The sequence below is a fragment of the Vombatus ursinus genome, unplaced genomic scaffold (genome assembly GCF_900497805.2).
Source record: "Vombatus ursinus unplaced genomic scaffold, bare-nosed wombat genome assembly UNPS02014832.1, whole genome shotgun sequence".
NCBI classification, from domain to species: Eukaryota; Metazoa; Chordata; class Mammalia; order Diprotodontia; family Vombatidae; genus Vombatus; species Vombatus ursinus.
In genome coordinates, this window is record NW_020954610.1 from 62,223,753 (window position 1) to 62,244,059 (window position 20,307).

A 20,307-nucleotide genomic window follows, 5' to 3' on the forward strand; every position below is an offset into this window, starting at 1 on the left:
GCTGTCCTTTCATTCTCCTATCAGTTTTTTTTGAAAGGGTAATCACTACATCTACTTCTTTTTGATCCACTCATTCTTCAACCCTTCCCGCACACTGTAAAAACCACCCTCAAGTAACCAGTATCATCTGATCAAGAAATTCCAAGGCTTTCTTAGTCTTCATTCTTTGTATTCTTTGAAGCATTTGTCATTGTTGAACACTCCCCTTCTTATAAATTCTCTTTCATTAAGCTGCTCCACTAAGTTTGTTCTCCTCCCCCCTTTCTGATTACTTTCTCTGGTCCCTCTTACTCCTCTCACCCATGAAATATAAGTTTTCATTTCAGTCCTGTCTTTGGCCTTCTCTTTTTTTCTCTGTCTTTACATATTCTTCCTGAGAGTTCATTCATCCCCTAAGCTTCAGCTATTACCTCAGTAAATCTTGCCTTGATCTCTCTTCTAGCTCTGCAGATGCATCCCCCTGCTGGACAGCTCCACTGGATGCCCTATCATCACCTCAAACTCACCATCACCTAATAAAAATTAATCATCTTTTCCCCACAAATCAGCTCCTCTTCACTTCCCTGTTTCTTACAATGACACCATCAGGCTTAAACATCTAGAGTTATGACTGACTTTTGTCTTCGCCTCACTCCTTGAGTCTTTTTGGCCATCAAGTCCTGTTGATTCATCTTTTATAAGGTCTCAGGTACCTGTCCTTTCTTTTCCACTACTACTACTAACTAAATTCAGGCAAGTTCTTATGATTTCACAGTTGTACTATTTCAATGGCCTCGTAAATGATCTTGCTTCCAGTATCCTTTCCACCCCCCACCTCCATTATCCACCCTGTTAACTGTCATCAGATTAATCTTTCTTAAACAATGCTTTGACCATATTATCTCCCTGTTCAAAAATCTTCAATGGCTTCCATTGCCAGTCAACTAAAGGGGAAATTCCTTAAACCTGGAAAACAAAGTTGTCCAAAAACATTACTTCAATCTGCCTTCCTAGTCTTATACACTTCAGTTAACTTGTGCTTATTAGTCTTCCCTGAGTAGACCTAATATTTTTATGTCTTCATTTTAGTTCATGCTTTTCCTCTGATCATTTAGAACAGTAGGATCAAACTAAAATAGAAGGGTTTTCCTTCGGGCAGCATACTGGTACAGAAAACCACAAATTAACATTATCTCTGTTGTATTGTATTTTTATTTACTTTATTAAATATTTACCAATTACATTTTAATCTAGTTTTGGCTACACAGGAAATTTAGGGGCAGACTGTGGTCAACAAGTTTGATACATCTAGTATGTTTTTCCCTTCCTCTCTAACTGTTATAAGCTTATTCATCCTTCAAAAACTAGTTTAAAAATGCTACCTTCTCAATGATATCTTTTCTGATTTTTCCCCAACAAAAAGTTATCTCATTCTCTGAAACCCCATTTTACTCTGTATTTATAGTACTAAATAACTGTCCTGTTTGTGTAGGTTCAGTCTTTCCCATTACAGCCTGAGGATAAGGGGCTCTATCTTTGAATATATAGCAGGTGTTGCATTAATATTTGTTAACTTGTTCTTTCTTCCCAATAATTTCAACACCTTCTCTTACTAAATAGGCTGCGTTATCTTTTTGTTCCATACACATTTCCATCTTTGACTTTTCTCATGCTTTTTTTTTTTCCCATTTGAAATGCCTTCCCTTCCCTACTTGTTCAAATCCTATTCATCTTTTAGGACACAGCTCATATTTTACCTCCTCCTTCCATAAAGCCTTTCTTAATTCCTCTGATCCACAGAGTAGTCTCTGTTTCTAGCCTCTAAAATTGTTTATGCTACTTATAGATAATAATAATAATAATAATACATTACCTTTTATTGTTATTTAACCATTTGATGTGCATGATTCTTCTCTCCCTAGATTATAATATCTGTAAAGTACCTATAAGAAGGTACTTTTTCTTTTTTCCTGTTTATACATTGGGCACAGTATTTGTTAACTTGAAGTCAAACATCTATCTTTTTGTTTGCTTTCCTCTTTTGTTATTCTATACTTCCTTCCTGATAACTTTTTAATCAATTGGGTGATACTGGGAGAGAAGGAAGCTGAAACAAATGCTGTTGCCTAATCACCTAAGGTCTCTAGGATTGCTATCCAGCCAGAGGGACAATCTCATTCTTCCATGAAACCTACCTATAAGGAGTAAACTGAAGCAGCCAGTGAGACTTGGCAGATGTAATGACTAACCTTCTCCAAAGTGGGACGTGCATGACCATGTCACAAGGACTTTGGCGGCTGGGGTTAGTGAGATCTAATCCCATTGTCATGGGATCCAGTGTCAGGGGTGTAGGCCTGCATTATGGAAGCCAAAGTAATATATGTGTGCCCATGTCATGTAGTTGGGTATGTACCCATTTCAGGGACTAGGCCTGTGTCAAGGGGTTATTTTGTAGTACACTGGCACAGGCCTTCAAATTTGCATGTGAATTTCTCAAGGAACCATGATGTCATCTCTTACCTCTGTGATTTCCATCTTTTGTCCAGTCATATTGTAGATATCACCTGTTGGGAAATGGATCTTGGATGTCATTCTGACACAGAATTATATGTCAGACATTTTGCAACCCAGTCCAAGAATCTAATTAAAAAATCAAGTAATAATGTATTGCAAACTGTCTGGAAGAGGGTAAACAAGTCTGAAAAAGAACTTGAAGGTCCCTCCGCATGATTTTCTCATTCCTAGATCTTCAAGTCCTTGATTCACACTTGAACCTTCCTTACAAGCTCACCAGTGAATTTTCTGCTTTTCCTCCCTTCCCAAATCCTGGTCATTAATGGGAGGAGAGTTAGGGCACCAGTTCTGCTCTCTTAAGTGAAAGTGAATGGACAACTGTGGGAAATAAGTGGCACCAGAAGGAAGTTTCTTGGTAACTTTGCAGTGCATACATGATATCAATTCTCAGGTACAGTTTATTTTTTAATTTAACTTAATTTTATTTTTTTTTGTTTTTTTGGTGAGGCAGTCAGGGTTAAATGACTTGCTCAGGGTCATACAGCTAGTAAGTGTCAAGTGTCTGAGGCTGGTCAGGTACAGTTTAGAGAGAATGTAGGTATGCACTGGAGTAGATGGCCTCCAAAGTTTGTCTTAATTTTATCATCTTACACTTTCCTCACTTAGCAAGTTTAAGCTAGTAACTGCACAATGGGTGAAAATGCCAGAAAGATATGACTCTGGATAGGTTAGTCTATAGCAGGCTTGCACAATATACGGCCTGCCAAAGCATTTTGGGTGGTCCACAAAATATATAGGATTGTCACTGCACACTCTCTTGTTGTGTGACCTGTGGCAACCAACCATCATCAGTCTGTCTCTAGTCTAACCTATCTGCAGCCCAAAGAAGCTTAGCCTATTTAATTTTGGCCCCTATGATCTATAGGATTCATCAGTGATTTAGGTCTTCAAAGGGGCTACCAGTATCCAGAGGAAGCATATAGCTAGTACATGAACAATTTAGTATAGACTGTTGGACTTGAAGTAATGAAGAATTGGGTTCAAATCTGGCCTCTGCTACATATTCTTTTGTCATTTTTTAATAAGCTGCATAACTATGGGCACTGTAAAATAGGGATAATGATTGTAGTTACCCATCTCACAGGGCTGTGTTAAGGCTTATACAATATACGTAAAGCACTTTTGTTCAGTTGTTTTTCAGTCATGTCCAACTCTACAAGACTCTATGTGGGGTTTTCTTGGCAGATACTGGAGTGCTTTGCCATTTCCTTCTCCAGCTCATTTTACAGATGAAAAAAACTGAGGCCAATAGGGTTAAGTGACTTGCCCAGGGTCATACAGCTAGTAAATGTCTGAGGCCAGATTTGAATTTAGGAATATGAGTCTTCCTGACTCCACGCGTGGCACTCTCCACTGTTCCACCTAGCAGCCCTGTGCTATCCAGCACTTTACAAACTTCAAAATGTAAAAATGCCAGTTATTACTATTTTCTTGAGAGACCATCTAGTACAGTGGAAGAGCATGGACTTGGAATCAGAAGAGCTTGAGTTCAAATCCCATTTTTGACATTTGTGACCATGGATGAGTCATCTCTGATAAGGCTCACTTCTGAGCCTCAGTTTCCTCATGTGTAAAAAAGGAGATGATAATACCATTAGTACCTAACTCAAAGAGTTATAAAGACCTGATAATTTAATAATAATAATAATGATAATAATATTTTTATAGCATTTTGCAAACCTTAAAGTGCTATATGAATGTCATATATAATTATTACATATTATCAGAGCAAAACAAAATTGTGGTAGCACAAAGAAAATGTGAGATGTGCACATCTCCATCCCAAATGTTTAATGGGACTATTTGTGCCCAACCTGTGGTACAGCTTTTCAGGCTTGTATTGGACTTGATTAATTAGGTGATGGTCTAGATATTCTTGGTATGGGAGATGGTTCATATGTTCATTACAATAATGCCCCCTGGATCTTCATCAGTCTTAACAACAATAAAATTCATTTATACAGTGCCTTAAAGTTTGCAAAGCATTTTATATACATTATTTTCTTGATCTTCATAAAAACCTTGAGAGTTAGGTAATGCAAGTATTATTCAACCTTTGATTCTGTCTGTGACACTAACTAAAGTACTTACCTCTCTCAAAATATGAAAATATCTTGGCCAAAAATGGTCCACCACAGGCAATCAGTACAAGATCTGAATTGGTAGGAATATAAGAAAATATTGGAATGCTCTGATTTGTGGCTATTCTTTTGTCATTTTTAAACTATGTCTTCCTCTTCCTACTAAAAGGGTCATTGTTCATAGACATTCATAGGCAGGGGCCATATAACACACACAGAAATACACTTTAGCTTTGGGAATATGGAATAATCCACAAAAGCCCCAGTTCATGAAATCAGGCAATGAATCTTAGAGTCACTGATCATCTTTCTACGTTCCCTTCCAATAAAAGGGAATATCCTTTTATTGGCTTTTCCCAGCACTTAGTCCATGGAGGAATTCAGAGAAGGGTGGCTGTAGTGTTTTCTTTGCCACATTGAAAGGGTTAAAGGTGGAGCTAGAGTTGGTTTGGAGCACATGCAAACACTTAAGCTTACTGATTTTAGGGTTGGATGATTTATGAAGAGTATTAACATCAATGCCAGATTTTACCATACCAGATTATAAATTGGTAACAAAAGGATTCTGATAGAAAGTAAGATGTGTATACCATATGACTGCCCGTTAATGGAGCACTTGTTGAAAATCATGATATTCTGAGTCAGTGTCCCCGTCTTGTCAGAGAACACATACTGGATCTGGCCGAGTTCCTCATTCAGAGTTGTGGTACGGGCCTGTGCTGGTGTGTCATTTGGGATGTAAAACATTTTTCGATCCCAGTTGATGTAGAAGCTGTTGGCCAATCGTATAATCTCTACACTGAGGAGAAAGGAAAAAAGGGAACTCTGGTTAGTGTGGGATGGAAAGTCCTGCTCTAGGGCTCTGTAGAACATAGCAGAGTAAACGTAAGGGAAGGAAATCTTCTAAACCTGCTCAACAAAAATTTAGAAAAATGCCCAAATCTAACAAAACCTCTAGAAACAACATGAAAAATAAAATTAATCTGAGAAACAATGAGAAAAATGAGAAAAACCTATATAACTAAATATTCTGCATTATAAGAGAAACAAAGGAAAAATTCCAACAGTTTGCAATACCTAGACCTCCAAGGAATGCTAAGTGAGAAGCTTGAATGGATAAATAAATAAACACTGAGTAATTGGGAAAACATTATGAACAAACTTACTTTAATACTTCAAGAATCTGCGATTTCATTGGTGTGTGTGCCTCCTCCACTGATCTAGATTGCAAAGTATCTATGACTTAGATGGTCTTCGAGAATTGTTGTGGCTGAAAAATTTATCACCACAAAGCCAATTTGGGGATAAGACTCTGAATCTAGCTAGGCTGATCCTCAGACAACAAAATCTATCATTAGGCTTATACATGAAATATTTCCAGTTTGGAAGGACCTTACAGAACTTCACTTCAGTGGCAGAACCCTTTGAGAACTCAGTCATCTCTATGCCACAGTATTTTTTCCCTTGAATTTAATGTTTAATGGAGGAAAGGGAAAACAGTATAGGAGAACTAAACATCATTGGAATCAGCAAAAAGCAGAATGTTGAAATTGAGTAAAGAACAGAGAATGAGGGGAATTTTAGCAAGCTGGCAGAGAAAGTTGTTGTGACTAGGCCTAGATTTCCTGTACCACCTCAAAACAAAGACATATGCAGCTTTTTTCTTTCTTTCTTTCTTTCTTTCTTTTTTTTTGTGGTAAGGCAATTGGGGTTAAGTGACTTGCCCAGGGTTAGTTAGTAAATGTTAAGTGTCTGAGGCTGGATTTGAACTCAGGTCCTCCTGACTCCAAGGCCGGAGCTCTATCCCCTGCACCACCTAGTTGCTCCTAAGACAGATGCATCTTTTTAAAAAAAAATTATTTATTTTTAGTTTTCAACATTCACTTCCACAAGATTTTGAGTTCCAAATTTTCTCCCCATCTCGCCCCTCCCCCCACTCCAAGACAGTGTGCATTCTGAATACCCCTTCCCCTAATCTGCCTTCCCTTCTATCACCCTCCCCCTTCTCTTATCCCCTTCCCCTTCTATTTTCCTATAGGGCAGGATTGATATCTATACCTCATTGCCAGTACATCTTATTTCCCAGCTGCATGTGAAAGCAATTTTTAACACTTGTTTTTAAAACTTTGGGTTCCAAATCTTCTCCCTTCTTCCTTCCCCATTCACCCTCACTGAGAAGGCAAGCAACTTGATAAAGGTTATACATGTGAAGTCATGCAAAACACTTCCATAGTAGTCATGTTGTGAAAAACTAACTATATTTCCCTTCATCCTATTGACATATGCTATCTTAAAATAAAATAATAACAACAATGAAAAGATGAAGAAAGAAAAAATCCTCACAGGACAAAATCTCATAGGAAATCCAACAGCAAAATGGAAAAAAATGAGTAAACAAAAATGGGATTCCACTGCAATGAATAAATACTACAGAGTTAAATTAAGAAAAACATCTCTAGAAGGACAGAACATGGCTACTATGACAACTATACCTCTAGAAGAGAGAATGGACACACACACTGCAAGAATCCCCAGAATGGTTTAGAATATGCTCAAGGAAGAATTTAAAAAGAACACGATAACCGACAAGGTTATCTACAAATGGTAGAAAATATCAATGAAGGAGTAGATGCTCTGAAGAGTAAGAATAGTTAAAAGAGGAAAAAAAAATTTGAAGATGCAAGAAATAAATGGAACAAAATGTATAAAAGTAGCAAGAAGGAAAGATCATACTTTTAAAACTGAAAGGTAAATTAGACATTATCCAACCATATTTCAACCACTTAATCCAACTTATTTTACAGGTGAGGGAACTGAGGCCCCAAGAGATTAAATATTTGCTTAAGGTTACTATGTAAGGCAATTAAGTGGAAGAGTCAGGATTTGAATCTAGTTTTCTTAACTCCAAATCCAGAACTTTTTTTTTTTACACTACACCATGAGAATCCCTACAAAACAAACAACAAAGCCCAGAGGACAGATCAGAATGAGGCAATATGAGGATTACTGGACATTCAGAAAATTACTAATAAAGAGTTAAAATGACATATCTCAGGAAACCACAGAAGAAATTTGCTCAGAAGTATTTTGGAGTGAGTGGAGTACAAACTGATAAACTACAGAGGATACTGCAAAAGAGGAACCCTAAATTTAGTTCATCCAGAAAGTAGCCCTTAAATTCTAGAATTTCAAAGTTGAGAGATTCTTGCAAGCAACCCAAGAAATCAATTTATATATCAACAAGCACTAATTTGAATTGTGTAAGACTATTCACATGAGAACAATATATCAAAGAGGCTAGAGTATGAAATACTAAAAAGGGAAATTGATTATATCCCAAGATTACCCATTCTGCAAAACTGAATGTTAATCAACAAGCATTTATTAAATATCAGCTACATGCCAGGCACAGTGGTAGGCACTGCAGAGAAAAGCACAAAGAATGAAACAATCCATACTGGCAAGGAGCTTACATTCTAATAGGGAGGACAAGTACACATGTAAATATGTATAGCATAAATATAAAGTGAATAAGCATAAATATGCAAATTTGTGAAATATATGGTAGTTTCGGAAGAGGACACTAGTAGTTAGGGGGATGAGGAAAGGCTTCACACAGAAGATGGTACTTGAATTGAGTCTTAAAGAATAGAGAGACTCTTCAAGGTAGAGGTAAGAGGGAAGAGCATTCCAGTTCTACAGGACAGCCAATGCAAAGACACAAAGATGAAAGATGGAGTGTTCCATTTGAGTAAGGTGGATTTTGTTATTCTTTTTTAGATAATAGTTCCCAGGATCCATGGCCATAACCATCTCTAGTTCCCAGGCTCATGGCTTATAAACAATCTCCCCACGCTTACACAGTGGTATATAATGATAAATAATATAAACACTTGTGCTTAAGTTGTAAATATCCACTGTGACTGTGCAGTGAGATATAACAATGAGATAATGTAAACTTGTGAGGCTATTGCTGGCAAATTGCCTTCTTTGTGTGCTTCTCTATAAATATATATATAATTATATTTAAATTAATTAATTTATTTAAATTATATATAAAAAATAAAAAAGAGAGCACTGGTCAGTAAGTGTGGAATCTGTATTTGCCTCCACCAGCCCCCACTGAGGCTTAGGGGGATTTGGGGCATGCATGGAGGAATCTGTGTTTGCCTCAACCAGCCCCCATTGAGACTTAGAGGGATTTGGGGAATGCATAGGGAAATGCACGTGTGTCTGCCTCAACTGGCCCCCATTGAGGCTTAGGGGAGATGTACTAACTGGAATGCTGTGCGTCCCTTGGGGGAATTTGTGAATGTGTGTGCTTATCTTAACTGGCCCCCATCAAGATTTAGGGGATCCTGTAGGAACTGGAGCTCCTACTTTGTATATTCTCGCCTGCCCTTGTGAAAAGAGTAATTATGGGTGCTGGAGGAGTTGGTGCTCCCATTATCAGTAACCCCATTGAGATAGAGTAGAATAGAATAATGTAAGCTAATTATTTATCACTTCATTATGTCTCCATTTCTGTCTTTCTGTCTGCCTGGATCAAGAGTGAACCTGCTGGAAAAGCTCCTGGTCCAAACTCCTGTGCGTCTTGTGTGACACTAAGTTGTGTTATCTGTGCGATGATGAGAAACAGAGAGGCTAATTTGGCTGGATGGCAGAGTAAGGGAGATGGAGTAACATCTAGTGAAGGTAGAAATGTAAGTTGAGACAAGGTTGTGAAAGGTATTAAAGCTAAACAGAGGAGTTCACTTTCTTATTGGAGAGGCAATAGGAAGGCACAGCAGTTGACTGAGTGTGTGGGGGTGTGTCACACAGCCACTTAAAGAAAGTTACTCTGGCAGCATGTGTAGGATGGACTAAAGTGGTGAAGGACTTGAGTCAGGGAGACCAATTAGGAGGCAGTTGCAATAATTCTGTAGGTGAGAGGAGATGAAAGTCTGAAATAAAGTGGTATATGTATGAGGAAAGAGAAAGGATCAGATACAAGAGATGTTCTGGAGGCAAAACAACAGGATTTAGCAACTGGTTTGATATCTAGGATGAGGGAGTGTTAGCTGTTGAGGATAATGATGAGGATACGAACCAGGGAGACCAGAAGGATGATTGTATCACTGATGGAAACAGAAAAATTTGGAACAGGGGAGGGTTTGGGGGAAAAGGCAATGAGTTTGATTTTGGACATGATGAGGCTGAAATGTCTCCAGGACATTTAGAAATGTCCAGTAGGCAAATGGTAATGTGCAACTGAAGCTCAAGGGAGACACAGGGGTTTGATACACAGATCTGAAATTCTTCATAGAAATGTTAGTTAAATGCATTGGAACTGATGAGGTTACCAAAAGAGAGAAGCAAAAACTGTCAGTCTATTTTCTAACTGCCTCCCCTCTACAAAGCAATTCACAACACAGTTCACCTGCCTCCTACAGCTCTTCATCTACTAGCTTCATCTGCTCTTACTCAAGACCATATTGTCAAATTGTACATTATTATGATTGGTCAGCTCTATCAGCTCCCAGGCCCTTGCTGAATTCAACAAATATTTACTAAGTTCCTATTGTATGTAGAGCACTGGGGGAAGTACAAAGCATGGAAAAGATATAATCCTTGTCCTTGCAGGATTCACAATCTTGAAGGGGAATATAACATACACAAATAACCAGAATACTAAACATTATGTGTAAAATACAAAAGATGTGTAAATAAACTACTATGTTAGGTGTGAGGGAGGGAAAAACATTACTGATAGAGGGGCAGGTTTAGCGAAGGTTTCCTGGAAGAGGTGGCATATGATTATTTTAAAGGATGTTGGAGAGGAAAAGTATTTCTGGAGCAGGGAATAACTGAGTAAAGGCCAGAGATATGTGTGGGTGATAGAGATTAGTCTGGTTTGTCTGGAACATGGTATACATTAGAGTAGAATGATATAAAGCTGGAAAGGTAAGGTAGAGACAGCTTTGGAATGACCCTGAATGCTAGGCAAAGGAATACGATTAATTTTATTTGGTAGGCAGTAGGGAGCCCCTGAGAGTTCTGAGAAAAGTGATGTAATCAAATCTCTTCATGAGGAAGAATAATCTGGCATGGTATGAAGGATGGCACTGAACAAGGAGAAGGAAGACAGGAAGAACTGTAGGGAACAGAAATGAGGGGACAAATGCAAGAGACATTTTGAGATGTGACAAGACTTGATAATACGGGGTTAGCATTGTAACTAGAGACACAGTAATGCTGTAGGAGGTAGGTGAATTGTATTGTGAATAATTATGATGTCCTTCTGCCACATGTAGGTGCTATTTAGCTGGAGGGTATTTAAGGAGAAGGAAGGGAAGTTACAATTTCCAATGAATATTAGACTCCTAGTTCTGTGAGCAGACTTGGTTTAGCAGTGGAAATAAGAGCTGACCTAACAAACGTGTAGGGAAGGATGCTACTATAGCTGGGTGGGTAACCTAGGGAATATTTCATTTTACATGAGTTCTGTGAATCCCATTAGTATGCTGGCCTACAGGGAAGACAGCAGTGGAGTGGGCATGGGGGGGGCGATGAGGGAATGGTAATGGTCGTGTGAACCAGAGCAGGAGCAGCAGTCGTGTATTTGTATTTCCTTTTCCTTCCCTTCCTGAGACACTTCAAATGCTGTGGCTGTTGAGTATCCATCCCAGAGTAGAAGACTAGGTGCAACTTTGACTAGAAATAATAATTACTGACATCTGCAATATACTTTAAAGTTTTCAGAGAACTTTATATACATTTTCATTTGAATGTCACAACAGCTTTATGAGGTAGATACTACAGGTATTATTAACCTTATTTTATAGATGAGGAAACTGAGGCCTGGAGAGTTTGTGTCAGCTAATATGTGTCAGAGGCAAGATTTTAATCCATACCTTTCTAATTCGTACCAAATCTAGCACTGTGTCCAGTATGGTATGCTGCCTGTGACACCTGAGTTGAGATTCCACTTTATTTGTCTAAGAGTAATGTTTGACAGCTCCAGATGTTACACAAGGGAAGGGACAGTATTCAAAGGAAGAGTGGTCAACAGGGTCAATTGCTACAAATAGGTCAAGGAACACAAGGACTGAAAAAGGCCATTAAATATGGAAATTGGGTTTAAAAGAGACATTTGAGAGAGCAATTAAACAGAAGTTTATGTATAAGGAAATGTATAAGGAACAGAAGTCATGTATAAGGGGTTGAGGAGAAAGTAGGTGGTAAGGAAATGGAGCACCACTTACAGACAACTTTTTTTTATTTTTAGGCAATTGGGTAAGTGAGGTTGCCCAGGGTCACACAGCTAGTAAGTGTCAAGAGTTTGGTCTGAGGCCGAATTTGAACTCAGGTCCTCCTGACTTCAGGGCCGGTGCTCTTTCCACTGTGCCACCTAGCTGCCCCATAGACAACTTTTATAAGACATCTGGTGGTAAAAGAAAGGAAAGAGACGGAATGGTAGTTGGAAAGGAGAGAATGGTCAAAGGAAGGCTTTTAGGATTGGGGAAGACTTGACCATGTTATATGCAGGAAGGTGTCAGTCAAGGAGAGATGAAGATGCACGAGAAAAGATAATTGCTGGAGCAAGGTCCTACAGGAGGCAGGTGGGGATGGATACAAGAATACAGATTTAGCCTTTGCAAAGGATTAGAGTTAGCAAGAAAAAGAAATACTTTTTCCTTAGCACCATGAGGAAAGGAGGAAATTATCTGTTACGATGCTGAGAAATTTTGAAGATTAAGAAGGATAGCTGAGGAAATTTCTGCTAGATGGCTTTAATCTTCAAAGTCAGGAGTTCTTCACCTTTCTGTGTCCTGGACCCTTTGGTCAGTGTGGTGAAGCCTCCAGACCCCTTCTCAAAATAATGTTTTTAAATGCATAAAATAAAATACATAGGATTATAGAGAGAATGGAATTATATTGAAATCTAGTTATCACAATATTTTTTAAAAACCAAGTTTGGAAACCCCAGGTTATAAACCACTGTTCTAAAAGGAATAGGAAACTAAATCATCTGCTGTAAGTGTTGCTGGGCTGGGGGTGAGTATAAGGAAACCACCAGAAAAATGAGAGGGGAAATCTTTTGGAATGGCCACTGATATACAGAATCATTAAGAATAAAGAACATCACCAAGGAGTAGTGAGGGACCACTTGGAGTTATGCAGTATAAGTTTATAGAGTAAAATGAAATCAGCTTAGTTTTGTGACTTTCTCCAGTGATTATCAGGAATCTAAGGTCAAGGTGGACGAATCAAATAGGGGCTATCTAGGCTAAAGTATTAGTGGGTCAGAGGACAAAGGGATTGTAGGATGGAGACAAATGAATGATTAGTGTCAGACCATGGAGTCATTGTTGGGTAATGAAGCAAAGTTAGGGGAGATGGACTGGGAGAACAAGTAGGGTTGGGGGACTCCATGTTGCTATTGTGTGTTGCCTGGTAAATTTCACAGATAGTGGTATGTCTGAGCCTGCTTATTCATTGCGTTCATGGAGGCTAATGGGAGCAATGACGGCATGAGTAGTTCCTAAGCAGGTAGGAGTCTGGACACATGGGTGCAACTGATGCATGGTCATGTTTAAAATTTGCATACATTTGTGCAGTCCTGAATGCAATAAATTACAGTTATATTCCCTGTCTCCTTGGACTCCTTATCTGTTCACTGCTTCTGTACTCTTTGCAAGCTGAAGTCCTAAAGGTAACTCCCACCAACTCCTTCTCAGATAATTGTCATCCTTTGGTTTTGACCCTGCTTCCATCTCTGACACTGCCTTCTGTCTCTAACCCATTTTCAGCCAGCCATATGCTTCATCTGGCTTTAAGCCCCTAAACATCATCTGCTCTGAATTTCTCTATTAGTTCTCCCTCCTGTTTGGGACAGGAGAGGTTTCTGTCCTCAGCACAGACTTAGGAGTTCTGAGATTAGAAAATAGATTTCAAAGTCCAGAATCTTACTGGTAGTACAATTCCATTAAAATGGTGAAGTAGCATGTGTGACAATGCCAGGGTTTGGTTTATGGGGAGTAGGAAAGGAGGTCTTCACAACTGAGCAATTTGAGGAACTTTGTAGTCTGGGTGTTAGAGGGTCCTCAATATGAATACTGAAGTCCCTGAGGATGCTGAGGATGTGGTTAAAAAAAATAAAAGACTTTAAGCCAGGTGTTAAAGTTTTCAAAGAAGTACAGTGCTTTGGAGACTGACTGGCAGACGATAGCATCAGGGATTGGAAGAGGATGGTATGAATAAATTGCATGGATTTAGCAAGAGGGTGGGATAAGGGATGCCTACAAGATCAGTTTAGTTGGCAGGTAGCATATATATGAAGGAGTAATATGAACTAAAGCTAGATGAGGAGGCTAAGGTTACAATGCGGAGGCCTTTAAATGACAGGCCAGAGAATTTTCATTTTATCCTAGAGGCAAGAGAAAACCACCTTTATAAGGCTTTTGAGCATTGCCAGATCTGTACCTTAGGAAGATGATTTTGATTGTTCTATAGAGGATGATTAGAGATGTGGAAGACTGAAGGTGACTACACTAGTCCAGAGAAGAAGTGATAAATTTTCCATTCATAGTGGTGATCTTGGGACAGCTAGGTGACACAGTGGATAGAGCACCAGCCCTGGAGTCAGGAGGACCTGAGTTCAAATCCGGCCTCAGACACTTGACACTTAACTAGCCATGTGATCCTGGGCAAGTCACTTAACTCCATTGCCTAGACAAAAAAAAAAAAAACCACCCCCAAAAAAACCACAGCGGTGATCCTGTGAATAAACAAAAGGGAACAGATACAAGAGATGTTTTAGAAGTAAAATAAAAAAATTAATGGATATGACAATGAAGGAGAAGGAAGACTAAAGGGCTACTGCAAGATTGGGAACCCAGGTTCCTAACCCTGGGAGAAAGGTTGTGCTCTCAACAGAAATGGGGAAGTCTGGAGGAGGGGAAGGTTAGGTTGAGATAATGAGTTGTGTTTCTTACATTCTGAGTTTGAGATGTTGATGAAATGTCCAGGTATAGATGCCCAGCAGGTAAATGACAACATAAGACTGAAATTCAGGAGAGAAGTTAGGGCTGGATATATCAATTTGGAAGTCATTTCCATACTGATGACAGTTGAAACCAGGGGAGTTAATTAATTTAGTAGGACTAAGCCTGACTGGACAAGCACGAAAAAGTGGGGATGAAGAAAGAAGATGATAAACAAAAGATACTGATAAGAAGCAGCCCAAAAGAGAAGAGTGTCATGAAATAGTGATCACTGGTATTTACATTATGTTTTGATGTTTATAAAATATTTTATATACATTATCTCATTTGATCCTCACAAGATCCTTATGAGATAGATGCCATTATTATCTTTACCTTATAGCTGAGGAAACTGAGACTCAGAAAGGTTGTGACTAGCCCCCAGTAAATTTCTTTAGTGAGATTCAAATCCAGATCTTCCTAACCCCAAGTCCAATGCTCTATCCATCTTCCTACGATGCCTCTCTCTAGGAGCCAAGGAAAGAAATAATATCTAGGAGGAGGGTGTGATCAATAATATCAGAAAGGTGAAGAGAGGTGAAGGATGAGGCTTGGGAAAAGACCACTGGGTTAAATAATTAAGAGATTTGTAATCTTTGAAGGAGGGGTTTCAATAGAAAAGGAAATAGAAGCAGCATGGATAGATGAAAAGAGAAGAGATAGGATTATATCTTGAGGGGAAAGCAGACCAAATGAAGATTTATTTAAGGATGAGAGAGACATGGGCATGTTTGTAGGCAGCAGGAAAGGAGCCAATAGATAAGGAGAGGTTAAAGATGAGAAGGGGGTAGAGGGGCAACTACTTTCTCAGAAATAGGAGTAAAGGAGGAGAGGCTGAATAACAACGTAGAGGAGTTCTGAATTGTGGAATAAGGGAGATTTGGGAATTCTCAATAGACAGCTTCTATTCTTCTCAGAAAAGTCAAAGGCAAGATCTTCTGTGAGAGAAGAGGGGCAGGAGGTGTAGTTGGCTGCTTAAGGAGATAGGATAAGATCAGGGAATAAAAGGACTACCATAAAGTTATGAGGGCACAACTGATATCAGAAAACATGAATTTGTGGTGGTAAACATGCTTGTAAGACTGCTTCCAGTGGGAGAAGTCAATGGAGAAGTTAGATGATGTGGGTGACTCAGAGTTGAGGGCTGTGACAGGATGGGAATGGAGGTGCAGGACAAGAAAGCAAGAGAATCAGAGAAGACGTTCTATCATTAAATAAGTAAACAATAGAGCTAAAACTGTAAAGGGGGGAGAGTGAGACCAGAGATGGCTTGATGACCTAGGAGAGTAGGGAAGAATAATGAGACATGAAAAGGCTTAGTGAATCCGAGGGAGAGACAGAAGGATAGGGCATTATGATCAGCAAGGAGAATTTAAAATTCAGGATCACAGAAGGCACAATTATAGGTGATAAAGAGATCTAAGGTATGACCATCCTTATGGGTGGCTGAAGTCACTAAATGATAAACAGGGATGTTATAGAATGGATTCCCATGTGGGAGGAAGTTAGACTAGAGATTTCCAATGTTCCTTCCAATGTTCCAATTCTAAGATGTTTCACCCATTCAGCCTTTCTGAAGCATTACAGACTGACTGACTGCAGTTATCCCTTTCACACTGCACTGTAATTTGGAAAATCTGCCTAAAACTTTTTGGCCCTCCCTTTGTACCAGAGAAGAAGTCGAATTTTTTTTTCTTTTATGAGGTGTTTTCTTTTATGAAATGCATATATTTTATGCATTTCTGAGTTTCTAAACTTTTTCTGTGTCATCTGCTGGACTTTGCATGTTACCTGTGGCTTCCGCAAACTCCAAAAAATTCCTATTTAATTTCTTATGCCAACCTGTGATATATCAAAACTATAATGTAGAAGGGATAACTGTACGTATAAGAGGATAACTTATCCTCTTAACTTGTCTCATGGCCCACAGTCTCTTCCTTCTCTTGTCTGTTGTGCATACTGCTCCCACATTAATATTCCTTATGCATAGTACTAATCATGTCACTGTACAGCTCTAAAGCATTTAATGGGCTCCTATTGCTTACAAAGTTTCCTGGAGAAGGGGTACTGAGCTGTACCTTGAAGAATGTTAATAGGATTTGGACTGGCAAAGAGGAAGTTGTTTTAAAGGGAGAGGAAGGCTAATCTAAGCAAGAGAATCAGCATGAGTTACAGTATAGAAGTGGGACTGAGCATGATATATGCAGAATACAATGTGCCTATGCACATTGGAGAGGTAAATGCTGAAGTGTGGAAGTCAGAAAACTAGGCCAGTTACTAAGAAGTCTTTGGATAGCAAGACAGGATTTTGTCCTAATCAATGGGGAACCAATGGAGTCTCTTGATCAGGGGAATGACATGATCATAGATCTATGCTATATACTGGCAGTGGTTGTATGAGAGATTGGGGGAGGGGGGAGGGGGGAGCAGTGTGGAGTCTGGAAGCAGGGAAACCAGGCAGGTTACTGTAGTAATTCAGGGTTTACATTAGGGTGGTAAGTATAACATATATGGAAGTACAACTTCTTGGATGTCAGTTCCTTTTTAAGATACTAATACCTTAAGAAACTGGTACTGATATGAGGAACTGTGAAATTTCTGGAAGGCTATAGTGGAAGTCAGAATAACAGGGGCGGAATGACGGTCAGTCAAATCTGTCCTAGGTTGCCCTCCAAGGTCTCAGACTAGATTACGTTCCTGAATGTGTGTCCTCACTCTGTTACATTTTTTTTTTTTCTCTTTCTAGTACAAGAAGCAATGGGTAGTCAATTAATATTCAGTAAACATTTATTAGGTAGACATGAAGCATCATGAGAAAGAAATCTGAAAATTCCTTGCCTTTAGCTAGGAATGTGATGTGAAGGTGGGGCATTCTTATCATCTCCTGGGGGGGGGGTGAGGTGTACTTCTATTGAAAATTTCAGGTATTTTTCTGGATAATTCTTCAGGAAAGACTGGGGTATGTTTCCCTTCACTATTGAGTAGATAAAACTCTTGTGGGTAATCAGTTTCTGAGAACCAGAGCAGAACCCTTGGGCATTCACTGAGCAATAAATGCCAGTTCTGTAGTCTTTTTCCCAAAGTAGAAAGAATGAGAGTAGTTACTTTACTACAGTCTAACTTTTTCCTTCCCCCAGAGTAAACAAGAAGTAGGCAGACGCACTTACCTGACATAGAGTGAAATTGGCACCACAGTGTTGAGAATGATGATGTATGACCAGAATACGAGGAAGGCAGAAACACCTGGGGAGTTGACTGTCTCTTCTGAAGGTAGATAGATCTGGAAGTAATAACCATTCTGGGTCTGCCAAATTCCATGCCCAATTGCCAGGATGGAACACATGCCAACTAAGAACAGGAAAATCTGTAAATTATTAAAAACAAAAATATTCAAAACCCCTTGCTTTGGCATTCCCAGACTGTCTCCTGAATGTCTTCATTTTAGAAGGTTTCTCCCTTCACTGCCAGAATCAAGAATAAAGGACCATGCAGGGCCATTGCAATGAAACCACTGGCACCAAAAGCCACTCACCACAGGGACATGATAAGAGCATTTCTGGGGTGCTAGTATTGAAAGATACTTTTCTAAGTTCTGCTTGAGGTCCTAGAATTTAACTTGCTATCTTCTACAGTTGATAGGTATACAGTTTTATGGGCCAGTTGGCTTTACTTCATTCCATTCACATTCTACCCCTAATCCTATCCAGCCATCCTATGAATGTGTACCTTTATTTATAAGGGGAACCAGGAGAGAGTGTAGATGGCTCTAGGAAGTTTATTTCCACTGTCCTGCTAGAGACACAACTCATATCCAGTGCATATCCTACTGCTGGTGGGTCATCTTTACTTGTGAAGTGTGGCACTATGCAGACAGAATGGTGTAGTACTATCCTGGCCTAGCCAGCAGAACCATGAGAGGCAATCAGTCCTGAGGAGCAACTCAAGTCATTTAGTACTGGTAACCTGGTATATTCTCTGAAGGAGACACTGAACACAAATGTAAAAGGTAAGAGAAAACTTAGGGCCGTTCCTCAGAGGCCTAAGAGGTAACTATTAGAAGGCAGTGGCATGATAGAAGAGGATAATCATGGGGACACAGCTGTTCACTTTGTCTTCACATAGGTGGTAATTTAGCTGCGAAAACTAGACTAATTGACTTATCTTAATTCTGGATGCTTCTATCCTAAGCCTAAGTCCAGGATGTTTCAACCTGTCTTCTTTTTCTGGTTACAAACACAGTCAACCTTGGAATTAGAAGGTCTAGTCCAACCTACTATTTAATGGAGAAATTCCTTCTACAGAATCTGTGCTTCAACCCTTTCTCTGACTTAGGAACTCAGAATTTAACCAGGCAGCCCATTTCATTACTGAACAGCTATAATTATTAGAAAGTTTTTCCTTGTACACAAATCAAAATTAGCCTCGTGGTCTGATTGTTCAATGCATCCTTATCCTGTTTCTGACTTGGGAGCCCTACAGCATGTTATTGATCCTCAGCATCTCTGTCAGCCAGTTTTTATCTTGACCTTAACTTAGTATCTATCACAACACAAGAACTGGTCACAGAAAAGAGGGTTTTCACAGAAGAGTTAAGTTTTCAGTTAAACTGCAACCTCACTAAGAGTTTCAAGATCATGAAACATGTGCTTTCTGCATCTCCGTAAGACATGGTTCCAAAAACAGGGGGGAAAATATAAGGGTGGATATTGGGAAGTTTCTGCCTCATCTAGTTTCAGGAGCAGAGGGTGCATTACATCAAATCACACTGAAAATATCACACAGAGCTGTTAAGTTATTAATGACAAAGCCAGTTTTTGAACATTCACTCATGTATTTGGTCATCTATCACCCATTCAACATTTATGGATATAAAGTACTATAGGGAATGCAAAGGTGAATAACATACAACCCCTAGTTTTAAGGCAAAATAAACAATACATAAATAACTACTGTCAAGTTTCCAACAAGCTATTAAAGGTCAGTAAGATATCGTTGTTTTAACAACCAAAGTAGGTGGGTAGTTGCTGCACAAGAAGTCAAAAAATGCTCTGGGTATATTCCTGTCAGACTATAATTTACCTCCAGCTTCTATACATTTGCCTGCATTGCCTCTAACCCTTCAAAGAAGACCTGCTCTTCTGTTCATCCATCCTGGTTTTGCTGAATTGTCACTCTGCTTGCCTTTGCCTTAGATGCGTACTTGTGCTGTCCCTTGACACACCACAACTGGGTGCGTCACCTCAAGGGAGACCTCTGGTGCCCTCTTCTGGAAACACAGAGATACAAAAGACCTGGTCTTCAACTGCTTACTGTCAGGACAGAGCTCTACCTCAGTCTGTTAACTACAACACAATGAAGTAAATAGTAAATGCTCTAAGAGTGCTATTAGTAAGATACTCTAGAAGGGGAGAGAAATTAATTCTGACTTGAGCGATCACAGAAGATTTCATGAAAGACATGGCTTTTGACCTGGATGTTAAAGTATGCATGGATTATAATAGAAATGGGGGTGTGTGTGGCAGGTGAGGGATAGAAAGGGAAGGAGATTGGTAATGCCAGGCACTGTGCTAAGTGCTGGGGATACAAAAAAGAAGCAAAAGACAATCCTTGCTCTCAAGGAGTTCACAATCTAGAAAGAATATGCAAAT

General features: G+C 39.3%; 1 protein-coding gene across 1 annotated transcript in view; it reads right to left on the reverse strand.

The window, feature by feature from the left end:
- The window catches only part of LOC114025871 (phospholipid-transporting ATPase FetA-like), a 112,642-nt gene that overhangs the window by 34,915 nt on the left and 57,420 nt on the right, over positions 1-20,307 (reverse strand). Inside the window, exons 11-13 of the mRNA XM_027839390.1 lie at positions 17,827-18,023; positions 5,225-5,433; positions 2,500-2,543 (exon numbers count right to left, since the gene is read on the reverse strand). Coding sequence (XP_027695191.1) covers positions 2,500-2,543; positions 5,225-5,433; positions 17,827-18,023 — 450 coding nt within the window. The remainder of the gene's footprint in view (positions 1-2,499; positions 2,544-5,224; positions 5,434-17,826; positions 18,024-20,307) is intronic.